Consider the following 21621-nt stretch of genomic DNA (forward strand, 5'->3'; position numbering starts at 1 on the left):
GACGGCCGCTCAGAGACGGTTTCATCCTCATATAGCATGTATAATCGTATGATACTACTGGAACTCGAATCACACAGCCACTCTCACTTGATGCCGTGAAGCATCGGTTCATTCGTGTTAAGATTCATTACCGTGACGCATCACAATTGTCCTTAATAGGCCTGCTTTAACCCACTAAGGTAACAGGTTTCGTCAGATATAACTAGCAACTTCGCCACTTTCTGTAGACCGTGGAAAAATTGCTATTACGTAGTAAAGTGTACTTGACACTTGTATTGAATAAGAAATGTCGAGTGGCTCCCAGTCTAGCGCAAGTACGAGGACGTGCTGGAAAATAATGCCTCCCATTTTTCTCTGAAAATTCTTAAAGCTTTTTGAAAAAATCAAACGCTATTAACATTCTACATCTTTATTCTTCATCTCTACAAATTTCCAGCCCTCTACCGCTAGAGGGCTCCCAATTCTAGCATGTAGCGTGGCAGTGTGTGACGTGAGTGTGTCGGTGCGTGAGGAGCAGCAGGCTGTAATCGAGCTTCTAATTCGAAGAGTTCGCCCACACATGGAGAATCCTGTCCTTCAGCACGACTGGAGCCAGACCAAACACGAGCGCTGCGACATCTGCAACCATCCGCCGCCCTGGGTTCCTTGGGTTCTACACCACATATTCCCGACTCGGCCCCATCTGATTTTTATCTGTTTTCAAAACTTAAAGCACAGCTTCAAGGACTTCACTTCGGTGATTATGAAGCGGTGCAAGCAGAAGTGAGGTTATTTCTCCGTCAAAAATATCAAACATTCTACAGTGACGGTGTCAACAAAGCGCTCTCTCGTTAGGAGAAATGTGCTCGTTGCCAGGGTGACTAAATATGTAGACATGAAGAATAAAAATGTGGAATGTTAATAAAGTTTGTTTTATTTAAGAAGTTTGAAGAGCTACCCACAAGGAAGTCGGAGGCATTACTTTTCAGCACGCTCTCTAGCTCGATTTGATGCCATTTCGGCAGCTTGTGTGTTAGTGTCGCTTCTTATTTATAAAAAAATCTTACCATTTAACAACATGAAACTGAGTGGGCCATGTTACATGTCTTGCATGACTTAATACGGTCATTGTTGACTGAACCCAGGACCTTAGTGTAAGGAACCTGTAGCTCACGGATCCAAGCCTTGTGATAGACTGGTATTCGAACTTGGCCAAGTTCCACTGAACAGATGTGTTTTCTAGAAGTTCTGAATCGCGAAGCTTTTTTTACCCAGAAGCTTTCCTTTTGAGACGATTTACAATTTGTGTTTATTGTGTATACTAAGAACGCGGTACTCGAAACAGAGATGGTGACATCGCAGCGGGATTCGAGTTATGGATAGGGTATCATGAAACAGACGCCATGTACGTCTTACGTATAACGTTCGTGTGTTGACTAGCAGGCATATTTGATAGCCGTTCGTTAGCGGCTTTCACGCGATCTGATCGAACGACAGGCTATTCTGCTGTACTGACGGGCAGTCGCATTGCTTTCCGTTTTTATACGAGAATATTTGCAAGAAAATGTACCTCCTCTTTTGGTTTTATAGCGTAATTCGATAGTGGTTAACAGCCTTGAGGGTGTATATTTCCATGTTCTGTTTACCCGTGTGGAAGGATACGTATGCTATGGCCAGCTGTAGGAATTAGAAGTACTACCACTACGCACAGGGAGCTCATAGGAGACCAAAAAGAAGAATACAAGAATAATAACTGACAGCCCTAATCTGATTGGGCTAAATAAGCAATAAATAAATAAATAAAACATAATGTAGTTATATTAAGGACACAACTGGCACCAAAGAGGTGAATCGTACTGAAAAGTGTACTATACTATAACATTTATCAAAATCAATATCAGTAATCTGACATCCACAGCTGGGCAAAATCCCCCTGCAGACTTCAGTTACGGGTTTCCATGGTATCTCCATGTTTCCTTCCGCTATACAACAATATTATCGTCTAATAACATCAAATTAGACGCACTGTCCTATAGTTTTCGTATTATTTTCAAATTAACTTAGCGATGTGCTGTGGGAAACATTAGAGAAGAACAGGGTACAAATTTCCGTTCGCTATTCAGCTTTAAGTTTACTATCATTGCAGGCAGAGCTCACGATGGTTCTTTCAACGAGGCGACAGCCGATTCCTCTTCCAGTCTTCTCTCATCTGAGACCATAGTATTCCAACATAATATACCTGTCACATGGCGCAGCCTACATCCGGGGTCCAGGAAACCGTTTCTTGCGCCTGACGTGCAGGCTGCCCTGGCAAGCAGGTTGATTTGGTACGCCGATAGTTTCCACACGATATGACTGATCGTTTCTTGCGCCTGACCTGTAGACTGCCCTGCAAAGCAGGTTGATTTGGTAGGCCGATGCAGTTCCCACACAATATGACTGACGTGCGAGGGAACCTATACGCAAGGGACTGGAAAACACATTTTTTTCACATCTCGGCTCTGTTGAAACTAGAAGATTATACACCCCACATTGCTGATACTCTTGAGGCTTTTGTTTCTATGACAAATTTAGCTGAAATCGATAGAGAGGTGGCATTATATGAGGAAGGGCAGGGGCATGAAGAAAATTACAACTGAAAATTGGCTCACTAATACTGAAAGCTTGGAAAATGCCACACTGTTGGAAAAGCAATGGAGGAAGTGACTGTAGCAAAATGGCTCTGAGCACTATGGGACTTAACAGCTATGGTCATCAGTCCCCTAGAGCTTAGAACTACTTAAACCTAACTAACCTAAGGACATCACACAACACCCAGTCATCACGTAGCAGAGAAAATCCCTGACCCCGCCGGGAATCGAACCCGAGAACCCGGGCGCGGGATGCGAGAACGCTACCGCACGACCACGAGCTGCGGACTGACTGTAGCACCCCCCATCACATGTCATAAGGTCACCTGCGGAGTGGAAATGTAGATATGGATCTAAATGCCTGCCTGTTGAAGGTGTGCGTCAAAGCCCAGAAGGGCCTCCTTCCACAGTGTGTATGTCTCTCAATGCCTCAGAAAACAGGCCCAGCAAGTACTCCGCGCTGTAGCACCGAAACCTCACGTCCAGAGTTATCGTTTCAGCTCACACACGATTTTGAAGCACAACAGGGACTCGCAAAGCAGACATGTGCGCCTCCCCGTACGACGTGGGGTGGGACGCAGTGTCGCGCCGGTGGTTGCTGACGCGTGGCGCGGCTCTCTCCGGCTGAATGGCGCGCCGTATTCTCGGGGATTTCTCCGGCCACAGGGTAAGGTCAGCCCCGCCAGAGAAACCAATCTGGCCGCCGAGCCGCGCGCAGCCTGTCGCAACGCGGGCGCTGAGTCACGCTCTTCCTTCCGGGAGCAACAAGGTGCCACCCGCACCTCCGATCCGCTGTGAGCGCCGCACTGCCCTCAGCTCGCGTAAGGCCCTCCCTTTCCGTAACTGAACAAGTTCGCTGAGCGTGTGACGGTCCGATGTATTCCCAGTGTGCGAGGGTAGTCAAAAAGCTAGTCCGGAAACATCCCCTAGGCTGTGGCTAAGCCATGTCACCGCAATATCCTTTCTTCCAGCAGTGCTAGTTCTGCAAGGTATGCGGAAGAGCTTCTGTGAAGTTTGGAAGGTAGGAGACGAGGTACTGGCAGAATTGAAGCTGTGAGGACAGGTCGTGAGTCGTGCTTGGGTAGCTCAGATGGTAGAGTACTTGCCAGCAAAAGACAAAGGTCTCGAGTTCGAGTGTCGGTCCGGCACACAGTTTTAATTTGCCAGGAAGTTTCATATCAGCGCACACTCCTCTGCAGAGTGAAAATCTCATATCTGAACATAGTCGTAAACAGCTTCCGACACTTTCTACTAGATAGTTTGTATACCAGTTCATTGGCAACCGTAACGGTCCTGTCACTTCCTTTGGGTACTCCGTACGTTATATTTACATCCGTCGATTTGTGCAGTTAAGAGGGGTGTGTTGAGTGCTATCTGCATGTCTTGAATCCAGCCGCAAATCTGGTTCTATACTCGGTAAGCGCAGTGCGGGTTGGTGTCAAATGCCTTCATAAACTCAAATATAAGTGCTCTAACTGTAAGGAGAGAGTTTGTTCGACTTGGTGAACTTCTGTATGCTGATGCACTTAGTGACTAGACATGTTTCCTTCCTTTTTTTCTTATTACATGTTCACGGGTATCGAAGTTTTTATTTATGTATACCACAGACATGACTAGCACACGGACAAGGAAGGAAACGCACGTTTTAATAGAGTTAACGTAGGAATTTTACGTGTGTCCATTTTCGAGAACGAACTGTATGGTTTGAGAGCCAAAATAAAGCCAAATGCCGCTGCAGAGCGCTGAGAATCCAAATCACCTTAACCACCTCGTCCAGTGTGCCGACGGCTTAACCAAAACAAAGCGTCTCAGTCCCATAGGTAAAGTGAAGTATCGCGCAGTAAATGTCTGCTGTATTCGAAAGGGAACAATGCTGCAAAATTCCACGTTTTGGTAGCTGTGTGCGGCAATAATGCCCAGTGTTGTCAAACAAACCTGAAAGACAAATAACATAGTGGCAGACCATCTCTCTGTGAAGACCCGGGAATCGCAAGGAGAGATCTTGATGCTCGAAGATCGGCGTTTCAGAATGGCGGCTATAACGTAAAAAGTGAAAATCACTCGCGGATCGGTTTTCAACATCTAACACGACTTTCTTTTAATGTGAAGTAGGCCGACATCAACTGGATTCCACTACTGCTCATCGCCCTCGCTCATCCTGTACGGATCGAACAAGATGGGGCAGTGGTCAGGACAGTGGACTCGAATTCGGTAGGTCGACGGTTAAATTCCGCGTTCGGCCATTCAGATTTAGGCTTCCAGTGATTTCCCTAAATCGCTCCACTGCAAGGGCACCCTTGATTTGCTTCCCCATTCTCGAATCATTGCGAGTTTATGCTCCATATCTGATGACTTCGATATCGGCGGGACATTATCATATTTTGCCTCATCGCTCCGTATTGTCTTGACAGGGCATTCACTGATCTATTCCTCTTTCCTTGGACGAAGAAACAGTTGCGGGGCAACCGTTTCCAGAGCAAAGGTGATGTGTTTTTCGAGGTGAAATGTTCCTTGGACAAACGAAGCGCAGGTGTAGGTAGGCGACAATAAACTATTTTCGCATTCGGCGGAGAAAGTTGGTGATTGGAATTTCACGAGAAGATGCTGCCGCAACGAAAAATGCCTTTGTTTTATTGATTCGCACCCCAATTCGTGCATCTTATCCGTGGCACTCTCTCCCTTGTTTCGCGATAGTTCAAAACTATCTGCCCTTCTCCGATTTTTTTCGATCTCTTTCGTCAATCCTAATTGATGTGGATACGATACCGTGCAGCAATACTACAGAAGAGGACTGGCAAGAGTAGTGCAGGCAGTATCTTTAGTAGACATGTTACACTTTCTAAATGTTCTGCCAATAAATGGCAATCTGTGGCTAGCTTTCCCCACAACATAACCTATCTAACTGTTCCAGTTTAATTTATTCGTCATTGTAATCCCTAAGTATTTAGTTGAAGTCCTGCTTTTAGATTTGTATGATTTATCGTGTAACCGAAGTTTAGTGGATTGCTTTTAGTATTCATGTAGATGACTTTACACTTTTTATTATTTAGTCAACTGCCAATTTTCATACCGTATGTTGTCTAAGTCATTTTGCAACTGGTTTTTATCATCTGATGACTTAACAATACGATTAATAACAGTATCATCTACAAATAATCTAAGAGATTGTTTCCAGAAATCTTTTATATTGATCAGGAACAACAGAGGACCTATAACAATTTCTTGGGGAACGTCAGATATCATTTCTGTTTTACTGGATGGCTTCCCGTCAGCTATTATGAACTGCGACCTTTATGACCAGAAATCCAGTCGCACTACCGAGACGATATTCCGTAGCCACATAATTTGATTAGAAGCCGCTTATGAGGAACGGTGTCGAAAGCTTTCTGGAAATCTAAAACTTTGAAATCAGATTGACATTCCCGGCCGGTAGCACTCATTACTTCGTGAGAACAAATGCTATTTGTGTTCCACAAGTACGATATTTTCTGAATCCGTGTTGACTACTCAGCAAAAGATGGTTTTCTTTTTTTGAGGTAGTACGTAATGTATATATAACATAGCACATGTTCAAGAATCCTTTCATGGGTATTGGTGTGACTTGATCTTTAGGTACTGATCTTCAAACCAGTGAGCGGTTGTATGTGATGATAATTCTTGTATGAGATAGCGAAGGAGATGGGTACTGGGAAGGCCAACATTCGGTGCGTAGCATGGATTACAGATCACAGAACGTAAAACAGCACAAAAAAAAAGAAAGATCAGTCTTCTAACGATATACACAGGTAGCCACTCATTTTCGGTCACATGATTGAGAAATTATCGCAGACGTGCTATTATCCGATGCATACAGAATCCAGAGAGCTCTTATTGTAATTTTTTGGTTAGGCTTGAAAGAAAATGGCAACGAGAATGTGATCAGAGACTAGCTTAGTAGGTGAACGGGCTGAAATCGTGGCATCATTCAAAATGCAATCACCTGAACTGGTTTAATAACTCTCGAACCCTTATGGTACAAGTTTCGTTTTCCGCGTATGAAATCCTCGCAGTATATGAGAGCTGTTTTTGTGTTAATCACTCGGGTATTTTATAGAACGTTTCTTGTTTTCCTACCTTAAAAAATGCATCTTCTGTAAAATTAATCCGGAAAGTAGTAGCTTTGATTATAACGTTCTCACCAAAAATCAATAAAATCAAATAAAATTTTATGTCCAGAGAGTAATATGAAACAGATTCCTAACATTAACGATTCCACTGTCTCATGTACTATGTTAGTGCAGAACGCTGTTACTAGACAGTTTAAGCGTTCCTTTCAAATGAAATATGTGTTTACGACTTTCAGACAGAACTATTTTTGTCAAATCGGGCGCTAGGGTACACTCAGCGGCTAATCTAATATTTCGTGGTCTTCGGAACAATGGAACCTTATACGAAGCGACATAAATCACAAGAGAAATAGGGAAAACAAGAAATAAAGTAATATTCCTTCATACTGCCAAGACATCAATAATTATGCAGTCCTCTTCTAGCGTATGTGTCAATCTAGGGATAAGTGTCATTTTAACTATATATGATTTTTGAAACGACACCGATGGTGACCCACGAGCTGGACTATAATGTTATTTTTAATTAATTTATTTATTTAACCTGATTAGGGCCATCAGGTCCTCTCTTACATCGGACCAGTGTTTCACACATACAGCGTATTTACAATCATACGTACCTAATAGCCGCCCGAAGTGGCCGTGCGGTTAAAGGCGCTGCAGTCTGGAACCGCAAGACCGCTACGGTCGCAGGTTCGAATCCTGCCTCGGGCATGGATGTTTGTTATGTCCTTAGGTTAGTTAGGTTTAACTAGTTCTAAGTTCTAGGGGACTAATGACCTCAGAAGTTGAGTGCCATAGTGATCAGAGCCATTTGAACCATTTGAACTTACCTAATAAATAACAATTTTAATATGACAAACAGTGATGTGAGTGTCTATAGTGATAATGTGAGTAAATAGCACTGACTATGAACTAATAAAGTTAATACTGGCAATACTTGTAATACTGCAACGGTTGTTACTAATGGTAATTACAGTAATAATTAAAATTGGTAATAATAATGGCAGTAATAACAGTAACGATGGTATCACATATAAAAAGAATTTATAGGTAGATTTTTTCTGAAGCAGTGAGTTCTGGGGAACAGAAATTTAAGGAGACTGCACCAGCTTTGAAAGCTGGTAAATGAGAAAGATCTGGTGGAAAGAATGTTGTACAGAGGTAATGTGTGCGTAAAGGGACAATAGTAATTATTATTGCCGCTTTAGTAGTTGTGCCATTAACTGCCTTCTGAAGTTGGAAATATTATTCATTTCCCTAATTTAATGCGGGAGGTTATTCCAGAGTCGGGTTCCTGCTACTGGGAAGGACTTCAAAAAAGTGGCTGAACGATGGAGTGAGACACAAAGGATTTTGATCTGATGGAAACGGATGTTTCTGCCATGTTGTTGAGACAAGAGCGTTAAGGTCTAGAAGAGATGTGAGGAACAGTGTATGTTGATAAGACAATGCAGAAGACAAAGGGTATGGAAATCTCTGCTCTTGTATGCACGCATTTAAGATAACCGTGCATATGAACGTGAAATATGGTCAAAGAGTCGAACATCACAGATATAACGAACACTGGCATTCATAACTAGTTCCAGGTGCGGTGAGCTTTGCTGAGAAAGACCTTACAGGATAACATTGCTGTAATCAGTAATTGGAAGTATAAGTGTTAGTACAAGTTGCTTTCTCAGGTCAAGAGGGAAGAGCTGTTTATGTTTTTCTGGGTCATGGAGAGATGCTGATGCCCTCTTGCTTAGTCCGATTTACAATGGGTGGGAGACAGGAAAAACGCTCGTTATTTAGTGACTCAGAACGGAGACATCCGGGTGTTCTGATTTACTATCGAGAACATGGCAACTAATTCAGTCCAGAAAGAACCAAAGAATAAAGATATTGTTTAAAATCAGTACAGCTATTTACTTAGTACTAAAGAGTGCATTTTCCCCCTAGAGTCTTGCGTTTGCCGAGCTATTGACAGATCTGAGAATACATAAGCTGATTACACTATCCAGAAATGAACACGCTGCAGAAACTTCTTTCTCATTTTTTCCTATCCCGAAGAAGTGTCCATAGTAAGAATTGAGAACTGCCAACAGCTGCGCTCATCTTTACCGTGAGATACCTACCACGATTATAGCGCGGAGATAACATACAATAACCCCATTGTATTCTACAGAATGAGAACAAAAGATACAGAGGGTCGTAATGTTTGGCCTTCAGTCACAAAATTACTAATGGGCGTCTTATCGTCGAAAGCATCTTCTCAACTTTACCGGTGCAAACTGCTTATATATAAAGTGGCCAGGTGTTAGTAGCAACAGTGCACTTACGATTCCGCGCAAACTTAATTCCGTATATAGACAGTTTATGCATTCCGGGAATCGAGATCTCGACGATTTTTGTCTGTTATTGCACCCCAAGGGGCTGGAGACCTTAATATGTGACAAATTTCAACTTGATGCATCTACCTATCCCCGAGAAAGAAGAGTCTTAACAGACAGACGGACAAATAGTCTACTAAAAAATGACATGAAAGTTTGATAACAAATGACAATTTTTTTCATGTGATATGATTACAAATTAACAATTTCCGCATATTTCTTTCGTTTGTGTTGCGAAACATGCTTCTCGCCAAACTTCATGATTCTAGGTTAACGCGAATTACCCTATAGGTTTTGATGAGTGAGTTAGCGAATATCAAAATATGTGACATAAATGGCCGTATCTTTCGACTGGACTGACTTAGCAGCTCACGCTTATTGCGCAGTCAAAGATTCATAAACCTTCGTATGTGCCATAAATTTTAGCTTGACATGTCGATCCTTTCCTTAGAAAAAAGGGGCTTAACAGACGAACAACACAGCATATTCTAGGGGCTCTGTTCTTATTGAGGTACGTCACCCTAAAAAGGCATGAGCGAACGGACAAAGCATAAGGCTTAATGCCGAATTAGTTAATGGCAACTATAAAAATAAAATTAAATTATCTGAAATATGTGGAGAAGTAGAGATCAGATTTCAAATGTTGTGGTTACCCACAATTTATTTCAGCTGTCGTATTACAGGTAGAGTAAACGGCGGGACGCACAAGTTTTACTTTCTTCTTCCCCGTAATTAGTTTTAATTTATGCGTGGCAGTATTGACGTGAAACTCACCTTGCAGCCCTCGCAGGTGAAGGCGCCGAAGTGGAAACCAGCCGCAGGCTCGCCGCACACCTTGCACTGCTGGTTCATCTGCAACAACACAGATGGCTCTGCGTTACACTCCGCGCAACAGCTGCCCTCTGCAGGCGGTCGGTGCTTGTAGGCACCAATCAAATGTCGGAAACACACACCTGCCCTCGTAGTTTTCGTTTCTTTTGCAAACGGCGCGTCTTTTATTTCGCACTTGCTGATGACTACAGAAAGCGCCATTTCGAGGAAGCATGTCGCTAGAGTTACAACTCAAGACGCTGCAGATTGCGAGGCATCCTCAACTCTTCCTCGTAGTTCGAGTTTTCCGTGACTGTAGTACAAACATATAGGACATGGGTTCACCTTGAATATAAAGCTCTTTTTTATTCCTGTCTGTCACCGATGTTTTTCCGCAATGACCTACGACCCGTATCTTCTGCAAGCATAAACATGTCAGTCTCGAGCAGAATATACGCTTCCAACGCAATGAGAAACAATACGGACTTGGATGACAGAGGTGACAAGCACGAATGCGTAGCTCTAGAAAAAAAGCATAGGACTGGAAGTGGCTAACATTCTGAATAATAGCTGAATTCTTTTCCGTCGAAACAGTACATCAAGTTTTTCTCGTTTACGAATAGTACATTAATTGTACTTCCTACAATTCCGTTTCGCGCGTTTAAAGCAAAACTACATATTTTCTGTGAAAGACTTGGAAAGAAGAAAAAAAAATTAACTTCCCGCTGACTGCGACGTCAGCAGAGACGCAGCACAAGCTCTGATTGGGAAACGAAAGTAAATCGACCGTGTTCTCTCTGAAGGAACCATGCTGGCACTTGTCTTGCGCGGTTTTAGGGGAGCTATGACTATCGGCATGGCTGGGCGGGGATATGAACCTCTGTCCTCCCAAATGCGAATCCAGTGTCTTCATCACTGCGCCATCCGACTCGATCATTTGGCGATGGAGCAAAATGATCGATGTGATGGGTGATTGTCTAATAATCTTATTTGTGCAATCACGAGAGATACATTAGAAGCAGATGTTCGTAAATAGAGAAGAGCATTCTAGATACCAGCGTTCGGATGAACCGTACAGGAATTTGGAAACAAACTTCTTATTTATCAAAGAACTCTAGCAACGACTGACTGGGATTCTACTAAAGCTTAGAGTGCCGAGCGTGCCTGGAAATACCGCTTCTTCAGCAATCTGTATACTACTTGGGTTTCGTTGTCAGGCTGCCTCTTCTTTGGCGGCATGGCAGTTTCGTTGCTATACTGCAGCCAAGGCGGTTGAGAAGACTGACAGAGCATTCGTAAAATCTATTTAGTGTCCCTTCTTCGTGCAGCTTTCAAACTTACTTACGTTGATTTCAAAAAGGCTTTTCTCAGTCGTTCTCATTTTCTGTGTGATATTTTTAAGATTCAGTGTCTAGTAAAAATATTAATACAGGAACTATACAATTTTCCTGACTACTTCATGTACTCCAGACTTACCGAATGAGGTTTATCTTAAATGGCAATTTTAGAATCGCCGCTCTCAGATTAAGTTCTGTAGATCCCCATGGTATGGTTAGTGATGCCGTAGGAGGAACGTTGGTGGAAGTTCAGTATAACGAGACAGACGAAAACGGATTTTCTATTGCTCTCACTTTGGACCACATCAGTATGAGCTTTCATGTTACTGAGTGAATTTTTACTTGCTTTTAGGGTGCCTAGAGAGCGTCGTGTAGATGGTTGTTATAAGGTGCGATAAAACGTTTCCGTTTGAGGGCGCTGCTGCAGCATACAGAGGGGTTCAAAAATGGTTCAAATGGCTCTGAGCACTATGGGACTTAACTTCTGAGGTCATCAGTCCTCTAGAACTTAGAACTACTTAAACCTAACTAACCTAAGGACATCACATACATCCATGTTCGCGGTAGGATTCGAACCTGCGACCGTAGCGGTCGCGCGGTTCCCGACTGTAGCCCCTAGAACCGCACGGCCACAGCGGCCGGCTACAGAGGGGTCCAAGAAAACGTATCCACTGTTTAAAAATCCATAACTGGCCAACTAATTGTCGGAGTTGTCTCATCTTTGGTAGTGTAATAGTTTGTAGTTCCGGCAATCGCCACACAAGCGTTGTATTGGCTTGTTTTGTTTTTTCAGATGACAGTCGCCATATAGTCAGTGTTTTGTTCTTAGTTGCACCTAGTTATTCGAGTAAACATGGCTGGCGCAAGGCTTACATTCGATGAAAGGAAGTTCAATGGCGAAACGATAATCAAACAGAGCCACCGACACGTTTAACGATTCGTCGCATTCGAGACAAATTTGAAGCCGAAGGCTGTGTTAAGGATGTACACAAACAACGACCTGGACGACCTGTAACAGTAACAAGTCCAGCTAACTCCCGTCGTGTGTTACAACAATTCACTCGCTCGCCACAGAAGTCTGCGAGACAGTGTGTCCGTGAAACTGGAGTGAGTCGCTCAAGTTTTTGGCGAATTTTGAAGACAGCAAAGTGGAAGTGCTACATCCCACGATTGCTACACGCAATGAACGGGGACGACCCAGATCTTAGAATGGAGTACTGCGCGAATGGTTTACTAACATGGTGTGCAACGATGAAGAGTTTGCAGAGATGATTGTGTGGTCTGATGAGGCACAGTTCAAACTCAATGGTACAGTAAATCGCCACAAATGCATCTGCTGGGCCGCCGAAAATCCGAACGTCCATGCAGACAAAGCCGTGAATTAGCCAGGAATAAATGTGTGGTGTGGGTTGTCCTACCGGGGTTTCATTGGACCATTCTTCTTTGACGGCAAAGTTACCGGTGAGGTGCACCTTCAGAAGCTTCAGACATCCATTTTACCTGCCATCCGAGACTTGTATGGAGACGAAAGAGTTTACTTTCAATAAGATGGTGCCCCACCCCACTACCAAAATCGTGTTAGGACGTATCTCGACGAAAATCTACCAGGAAGATGGATAGGCCGTAGAGGTGCTATGGAGAATCCACCACGTTCCCTAGACCTAACTCCTCTGGACTTTTACATGTGGGGAACACTAAAGGAAGTCGTTTATCGACAAAAACCACGCACATTGGATGAACTTCGAGAATCCATCGAACATTCATGTGCAAATATCCAACTGAACACGTTGCAGTCACTAGTTCGTGCTGCAGTTCGGCGGCATCGTTTGTGTGTGGTTGTTAACGGTGACTATTTCGAACACCTACAGTGATATGTTTAAGTTGGACTTTAAGCTATGATTTCACCAAAAATGAGACAATTCCGTCAATTAGTTTGCAAGTTACGGATTTTTAAACAGTGGGTACATTTTTTGGACCTCCCTGTATATGCAACGTAACGCGACTCCGTTGGGGGTATACAAGCACCGACATGTGTGGGATTCGTGCCCTTCCAGTGTGCGTGCAGTAAATGCGGATACGTGGACTATGACAACGTTATTACCAAATGCTTCCAAACACAGCCAACGTGCTGTTATTCTTTCGTGGCTGCCGAAGGACAAACGCCAGTAGAAATCCGTTTCAGAATAAAGAATGTGTATGTGGCAGTATGTCTGTCTAAAAACACTATTGTGGAATGGGTGCTGCTGCTTCGTGATAACGCGCGTCCCCATATCGCAAATGTCGTAATGCAGACGTTACGCCGATTCAAGTGGGAGGCACTCGAGCACCCGTCCTATAACCTTGATCTCTCCCCGTGCGATTTTATCACGCTTTAAGTCTCTTAAAGAACGCCTTGAACGGTCGACAATTCATGTCGGATGAGGATGTGCAGCAGGCAGGTGCGAACTTCTTCACACAGCAGGACACGGTGGTTTACCATGAGGGTATCTTCAGCCGGGTGCACCGGTTGGATGATTGTCTGTGTGTTCACGGCGATTTCGCCTGATTGGCATACCGATTCTAAACCGCACTGCCTACAAACGGGAACTTTTTGATCGCTCCTATATGAAGTCATGAATAAATACATATTCTGGCCGGCCAGTGTGGCCGAGCGGTTCTAGGCGCTTCAGTCTGGAACCACGCGACCGCTACGGTCGCAGGTTCGAATCCTGCCTCGGGCATGGATGTGTGTGATGTCCTTAGGTTAGTTACGTTTAAGTAGTTCTAACTTCTAGGGGACTGATGACCTCAGATGTTGAGTTCCATAGTGCTCAGAGCCATTTGGATCATTTTTTTGAAATACGCATTTTGATGTGTAGTGCGATACAGACATGAGTGGCTGCTGACGCAACTACATAGGCTTGAAGATGATTCGGGGATATCTAAATCAGTCACACTGTAAAAATGTACAACTGTGATTTGAAAACGAACGGTGTACAAGAATTTTATAAACATAAAAACAATTTTTGTTCTGTGACAAGATATACACAGAGCTTGTAGTATTCACGTTGCAAATTACATTCATTGCGTCTTTTATTTCAGTGGTGGTCCACACCTTGTTCCACTATTTCGACTGTGCTCAGCTTTGCGGGTTGTCACCTCATTAGGTGATTGGTTGCAAAAGTAAAAATTGTTAGGTCAAGCAATATGATATGGAACGAAAACGTGATGACATATGTCAGGAAGCTGAATGGAATGCTAGGTTTGTTAGGTGGGTATTGGGATAGTGCAGTGCATATGTTAAGGAGAACACATTCGAGGCCCAACTAATACTAATTCAGTATGTAGGGTACATACCAAGCAAGCTTGACAATAGTCAAAGAAGTTGTTCTAGGATGCATTACTATGATGGATATTCCTCATACAGGTGTAAAAGATGTACTCGGAGAAATAAAATAGTAATCGCTGGAAAATGAGCAGATGTTGTTAGCAGGAAGCCTTGTTGGGTAAATGTTGAAATGTGTGTGAATTCCTAAGGGACCAAACTGCTGAGGTCATCGGTCCCTAGACTTACACACTACTTAAACTAACAACACACTTAAACTAACAACACACTAACAACACACTTAAACTAACAACACACACACACACACACACCCATGCCCGAGGGAGGATACGAACCTCCGCCGAGAGCAGCCGCGCAGTCCGTGACAGGGCGCCACCCGCGCGGCTTGTTGGGTAAATTTAGAGGACTGGTATTCGAAGTAGACAGTGCAACAATTCCACTGCCTCTGTCGTATCGGAAGCACTAGGGCGTGGAAAGAGAGACTCGCGCGCATACCGAGACATTGTTCCTTGTGACCTTGTGAGCGAATGATATAGAACCGCAAATGGCTCGTACTGGTGGACACTACCCCTGCCGCCTCCTCAGCCTTGTGGTTAGCGTTTCTCACTCGTATCCTAGCTGTCTCCATTCAATTTCCCTGTGATTCTCTCAGAGTTTTCTCTGCGAATGGCAGGGGACAAGGCGAGCAGTTGTTGTCTCCGGTCACGTTACTCTATTATTTGCAACTGTGGAGCCGGTGAAATGAATAACTTGTGACATCAAGATTCTTATTGCCAGAGAAGCGTCCGGTAGAAATCACGCACTGCGGTGTTACTCGAAGAAGATAATTCCCATGCTGTATTTCTCTCTGAACTTGGAGGTTCAGTTTTCCATGTGATTCGATGATAACCCTGTGTCCGTGGGTGTTGCGTTCACCTCGGTCGTCACGTGAGTGCGTTCCTCTGTTCACGCAACGCACGAGACCAAAGAGAAAGTTTCTCAGCCTAGCAGTGAAAGAAAGTATTTGTTGTTGTTAAAAAGATACTTAATTCTCAACGTATTAACTTTTCATGTGTATGAATACAGTCCGGTGTTTCTTCAGTGAGTAATTTCCATCAATGATGAGTGATTTTATCATGTACAGAAAATGGGTGTCTAAGGACCCCCTAACTTATTCACAGGACAAAGCAAATTCCTGCCAAAAGTTTCCTTAGTCGTGCGAATAACTGAAAGCGTGGGAGCGTCATATTTGCTGTACAGGAAGGAAATTTGGACAGTTAAAAAATTTTGTCGTAGTTCATTATCCGGGGAAATGTGCAAGTATATTAATCTTTGTTCCCATGGCTATTTGGAGATATGGCTGAAGGTTCTACGTCAGAAGCCACACCTATTGTGTCTGTTGGCCAGTTTGAGAACGACATCTTAAATGGTTTTTAGCAGCCTTGTTCTGGATGCCGTCACTGTTCCGCACAGTGGGCCAACGCGCTTCAAAACCTGGACAAAATAGAAATGGAAAAAGATTGGTGTTTCGACTTCAGTCGAGCGAAATCTTATGTAGATAGCACTAGTCCACAGTTGTCCAATGCTGAGGTGGCATTTCAGCAACGAGGGGAAATGATACGTGCCGTGACAGCTGCGGGTAAACAGTAGAGCGGACAGCGACACATTTTTTTAGATACTTTTCGTGTGGCCTGTTTAATATATGACAATTGTCCGTCCCAGGTGTCAAGATAAATATAAATTGTCAGAACTCCTGAAGGCATGTTTACGACATTTTTAACAGGTGTAACCACGTGTTACTACTTAACACTACTACCAATATTATCCGAAATCTTTGGCTACAAAATTTCCTCTGCGTGGCTCCACTGTTATGTGTCTCTTCTGCTACCTTAGTAGTATAACCAACGAGTACAAATGCATCATCTGTGAGCGAATGTTTGCACGTTTATAGTGGACGGTCAATTTATTCCGTGCGGCAGTGCCACACAGTAAAAATGGGTCCCACATATTACAGTTATCTCATAAATCATTATTTGTACAAAAAAAAATCATTAGGGTTTTCTGGAGAACTCTTGGGGAGCTATTCAGAACAGGCCCCCCATTTTTCTTTTAGGGCATTGAAATTTTCCCGAGTACTATACAGCAAATGTGTCAAGAACTCTGAAAAAAATGTATGTTTCTAGAAAGTCGGGTGTCTTCGTGACCGAGTTCACAATAATCTGAAGTATCCCCAATACCGACGCCAGCCCCCATAGTTTTGGTGCACGGAGCTGTTGTAATCGAAGCTGCACCGTTGCCGATTGGTCGGTCATCTGAAGATGTGTAAGAAGCTCGGGATGAGGAGATACGGCGCCTCCCAGATTTTACGCGCAAGTATTCCCGTAAGGAAACGATGCATGACCCATCTTTGGATTCAACCCATCTTTGGATTCACTTATCTCGAGATCCCACAAAATGAGAATTGAAGATACGTATATAGACGCCACCTAAGGTAAAAGATCTGCTTTTCGAACCATATCCCAGTGGACAAACCGACAGTGACCCTTCCGATAGAGATGATGACGCAAGCGACGAATGTATGTACTGTTTCGATTGAAAAATGTGATATGTCGAATAAAACGTTTCAGTGTGGCAATTTCGACTTTTAACTCGTCATGAGCGACCCCGCAATACTTTATACCCGACATTTTAAGGCGTGTACGCAGTAGGCCAACGAGAGCGAGCTGGATTCAGAGGAACGTTGGTCGCCAATGTATTGGCGTTAGGCTCCTCATCCACACGAAACGACGGGTTGGGTCCAAGGCATTGGGGCTTGTGAAATCACGCTGCCACTGATAACTCGCCGACGCTGCCTCCTTTTGTTATTGTCATAAAGTAGCATTTTAATTAGAATTTCACCGGCCGATATTATGAGGGAAGAAGAGGATTTAGCAGTTGTCACATGTGCAGCGTTTATTTTACTGCTTGCAGACCTGATCGTCAAAGAAGTGAGATGAAGAAACGACGCAGGTGGACGGCCTCTCTTTTAGATAGTTTGGACCAGTGTGGTGGGACAAAATTAATATCTATATTGAAGCTGAACTGGAATATGGGCTGTTTCATAACTTTTTTCCTAATGAATTTAGAATTGTTACTCAATTGTGGAGGCCCTAAAACTTCCTCTTTTCGGAGAACTGGAACAGCAGCAGAAAGTTAATAATCATTCCCAATTTTGTTTGTTTCTCTTTGTGGTTCAAGGCGAAAAGACGTCAGTAAAGACACCATTTCTTTTGTCGTATCGTGGATATCACTTTCTAGTAGCTACATTATTTCCCGCCAAGCGTCTGGTCTTTTCAATTTGTTTTTATAACCACAGTACCTAGGGGCCCATAGATATTCCCCTTCACGATAAAACTCTTTCTGCTTTAATGCTGTCCCCATATTCCACTCTATACCCCAGTGTAGCGACAGGAGGCATGGCCTGCAGAAGAAACAACGACTGCTGACATTAAGTTTATCAGGACCGCCACAGTCGGTATGTTTTGCTGACTGGTTTTGCTCTTTGATTTAAAAGGGAAATACTGTACTTTAAACTGTAAATTCCAGAGTTTCTGGTTATGCTCTTGTTAAATTAAAGAGCGAAAGCGGTCAAGCAAACGTAATAAGTGCGACTTGTGCCTGTCCTGGAAGACTTAAATGCAGACCCATGCTACACACAACAAATCGCTACTGAACCAACGAACATTCGAGCTGACGTCCAACGCTTTGATGTTACCGCCAACAGGCCGGACCGCAACGAAGGTGAAATCCTTCGTTTCGTTGGCTCCGATTTGCCGCCTGTACGCATCTTCACACACAAAGCAATTTTATAATTCTGCCACTGGATTCGTAATCAGCGACCTCAATGATCTTAATAGTACACAGTTTTATAATCTTCATGTTGATTTTTCTGTTATGTTCAGGTTTTGGCTCGTTGTTCGAAGGTGTGAAGAATGTTCACATGCTCTCGAGCACACACACAATAAGCAGAGAAACGTCGGTAGCCGCGTAGCCTGCTGACTGTGCCGGATCACTATTAGAACCACCGCCGCCTCCACGCACGCTGTCGCTCGCCGCTCATCCGTAACTAGACCAGGGGTGTCTAACTCGTGGCAAGTGCTCTACCAACTGAGCTACCCAAGCACAACTCACGCCCCGTCCTCACAGCCTTACTTCTGCCAGTATCTCGTCTCCTACCTTCCAAACTTTACAGAAGCTCTCCTGCGAACCATGTAGAACTAGCACTCCTGAAAGAAAGGATATTGCGGAGACATGGCTTAGCCACAGCCTGGAGGATGTTTCCAGAATGAGATTTCCACTCTTCAGCGGAGTGTGCGCTGATATGAAACTTCCTCGCAGATTAAAACTGTGTGCCGGACCGAGACTCGAACTCGGGACCTTCACCTTTCGCGGGGAAGTGCAATACCAACTGAGTTCTGCAAGGTTCGCAGGAAAGCGTCTGTTAAGTTTGGAAGGTAGGAGACGAGATACTGGCAAAAGCAAGGCTGTGAGGACGAGGCGTGAGTCGTGGTTCAAATGGTTCAAATGGCTCTGAGCACTATGGGACTCAACTGCTGTGGTCATCAGTCCCCTAGAACTTAGAACTACTTAAACCTAACTAACCTAAGGACATCACACACACCCATGCCCGAGGCAGGATTCGAACCTGCGACCGTAGCAGCAGCGCGGCTCCGGACTGGAGCGCCTAGAACCGCACGGCCACCGCGGCCGGCGTGAGTCGTGTTTGGTTAGCTCAGTTGGTAGAGCACTTGCCCGCGAAAGGCAAAGGTCCCGAGTTCGAGTCTCGGTCCGACACACAGTTTTAATCTGCCAGGAAGTTTCATATCAGCGCCCACTCCGCTGCAGAGTGGAAATCTCATTCTGGAAACGCCCCGAGGTTGTGGCTAAGCCATGTCTCCGCAATATACTTTTTTTCAGGAGTGCTAGTTCTGCAAGATTCGCAGGAGAGCTTCTGTAAAGTTTGGAAAAAAATGGTTCAAATGGCTCTGAGCATTATGGGACTTAACTTCTGAGGTCATCAGTCCCCTAGAACTTAGAACTACTTAAACCTAACTAACCTAAGGACATCACACACATCCACGCCCGAGGCAGGATTCGATCCTGCGACCGCAGCGGTCGCGCGGTTCCCGACTGTAGCTCCTAGAACCGCTCGTCCACCCCGCCCGGCAAAGTTTGGAAGGTAGGAGACGAGATACTGGCAGAAGTAAGGCTGTGAGGACGGGGCGTGAGTCGTGCTTGTGCAGCTCAGCCGGTAAGGTAGCTCAACGTGTTCGGTCAGAGGGTTAGCTGTCCTCTGTAATAAAAAAAAACTGAGTTAATGGATCAACGACGAACTGAAATGGGTGTTTTGCGACGACCGCCCCGATCAAATGCAACGAACTAATATGAACAAAATGAGATTAAAAAAGAAAAAAAAAAGTTGGTAGAGCACTTGCCCGCGAAAGGTAAAGGTCCGGAGTTCGAGTCTCGGTCCCGACATAGTTTTAATCTGCCAGGAAGTTTCGTATCAGCGCACACTCCGCTGCAGAGTAGAAATCTCATTCTGGAAATTCCGTTTATGTAAAGTTAAGATAAATTGAATACTTTCAGATCTGAAAATCCCGTCACACGATGCTGTTCTCTCACGTTCTTTCACTGTTGCCCAGGTGAACTAAAAGTTTGGAAACCCCGAAAGTAGACTGTGCGACCCGGAGTTGGTGAACTTCTGCTGCTGCACCTGCGCTGTGAGAACACGCGAAAACGCCGCGCCGGCCGCCCACGAAGCCTCGGCCGCCTCGCCTCGGTCATTGTTGTTATATAGTCCGCCCTGGCTGCCAGAACAGAGGACAGCAATTTCGCGGTTTCGTAACCGGGCACGGACGACGAGACAGCGGCGGCCGCCTTCTTCCCACGGTAATAGCGATGTGATTTACGTAACGCGGCGTCTGGTGCTCAGCATCAGCGCGCATCATAAGCCGGTGAAAGCATTTAAATGTATTTTCTTGCGCATCCCCCCCCCCCCCCGCGCTACCCCCTCCGCCGCCCTCGACAGTCACCATTACGACCGTGCCGGGTAATGTGGTTTATAATTCCAGGCGGTGCGGCGCGGGCGGCGCGCGGCCAGGGCTCTGCGGCGCGTCGGATTATTTGAACGGGCTCGCGAGGTACCAGTTTTTGTGCTCGCGCCCGTAACATATTCGCTCGGCCGCTCTCCTGGGTTAGTCACAGCTAATCTTCACTCGCCGGACGCCGCGCATAAAAACAATTGAGGCTCACGGCGCCTCGCCGCGTGTTTATCCGGCGGGTGAGATATGGCAGGCGGCGGCGGAATTTATTCTCCGCTCTTCTCTCTCTCTCTCCCTCTCTCTTTCTCTGTCTCCCCTCCCTCGCCTCTGCTCACCTCACGCTCCTTATGCATGTAAAAATTATTCACGGGCGGCGACGAGCGCTCTTTAAAAATTATTTTTTGGGGACTCGTCGGTCGTAATGTCCTCGCGTTTATACTGCGTTTCTGTTCTCTCCGCCGGCGCCGTCGTCTCGCCGCCTCATTACGTATGCCAGTGCTGGTGTGCGCGCCCCGACTCGAGATTAATGAATTCGAGCGGTCAGCGCGTGTACGACAGGGGCTGCCGAGGAGCACTCTCGCAGAAATAAGCTGAACGTGTACCTAATTGCTATCACCATCCGTAACTTGTCCGAGCTTCCGGAATCTAAAAATTTGTTAAACGTATGTTAGTAGTCACTGTTGGAACTTACATTATAAGACGAGACTCCGTACTTACTAAAATACATATTTAAATTTCCCTTAACAGGCTTGTTACGGCTTAAATTCCAAAGCAAACAGTAGCCTGAATAATGGAATTGTACAAGCAACAGTTTTAATGACTACTGGTCTGCTCTTCGCTTTACTATAATGTGTAAACATAGCGGTGCACGCGAAGCTTAGAATTTCTTAATATGAGGCGAAAGAGCACTGCTGGGCTGACTCGTTTTCACGTCGCTGTGGGTTCTCGCTCTTGGAATCTAAGGAGGGTTCTGAAATATTATGTGTGTGTGCATTTACAATAT

General features: G+C 44.7%; 1 protein-coding gene across 1 annotated transcript in view; it reads right to left on the bottom strand.

Annotated features, from left to right (window-relative positions):
* The window catches only part of LOC124605400 (knirps-related protein-like), a 110936-nt gene that overhangs the window by 9850 nt on the left and 79465 nt on the right, over window positions 1-21621 (bottom strand). The window contains exon 2 of the mRNA XM_047137045.1: window positions 9859-9936. Within this exon, the coding sequence (XP_046993001.1) occupies window positions 9859-9936 (78 nt within the window). The remainder of the gene's footprint in view (window positions 1-9858; window positions 9937-21621) is intronic.

Source organism: Schistocerca americana, chromosome 3 (genome assembly GCF_021461395.2).
Source record: "Schistocerca americana isolate TAMUIC-IGC-003095 chromosome 3, iqSchAmer2.1, whole genome shotgun sequence".
Classification (NCBI taxonomy): domain Eukaryota; kingdom Metazoa; phylum Arthropoda; class Insecta; order Orthoptera; family Acrididae; genus Schistocerca; species Schistocerca americana.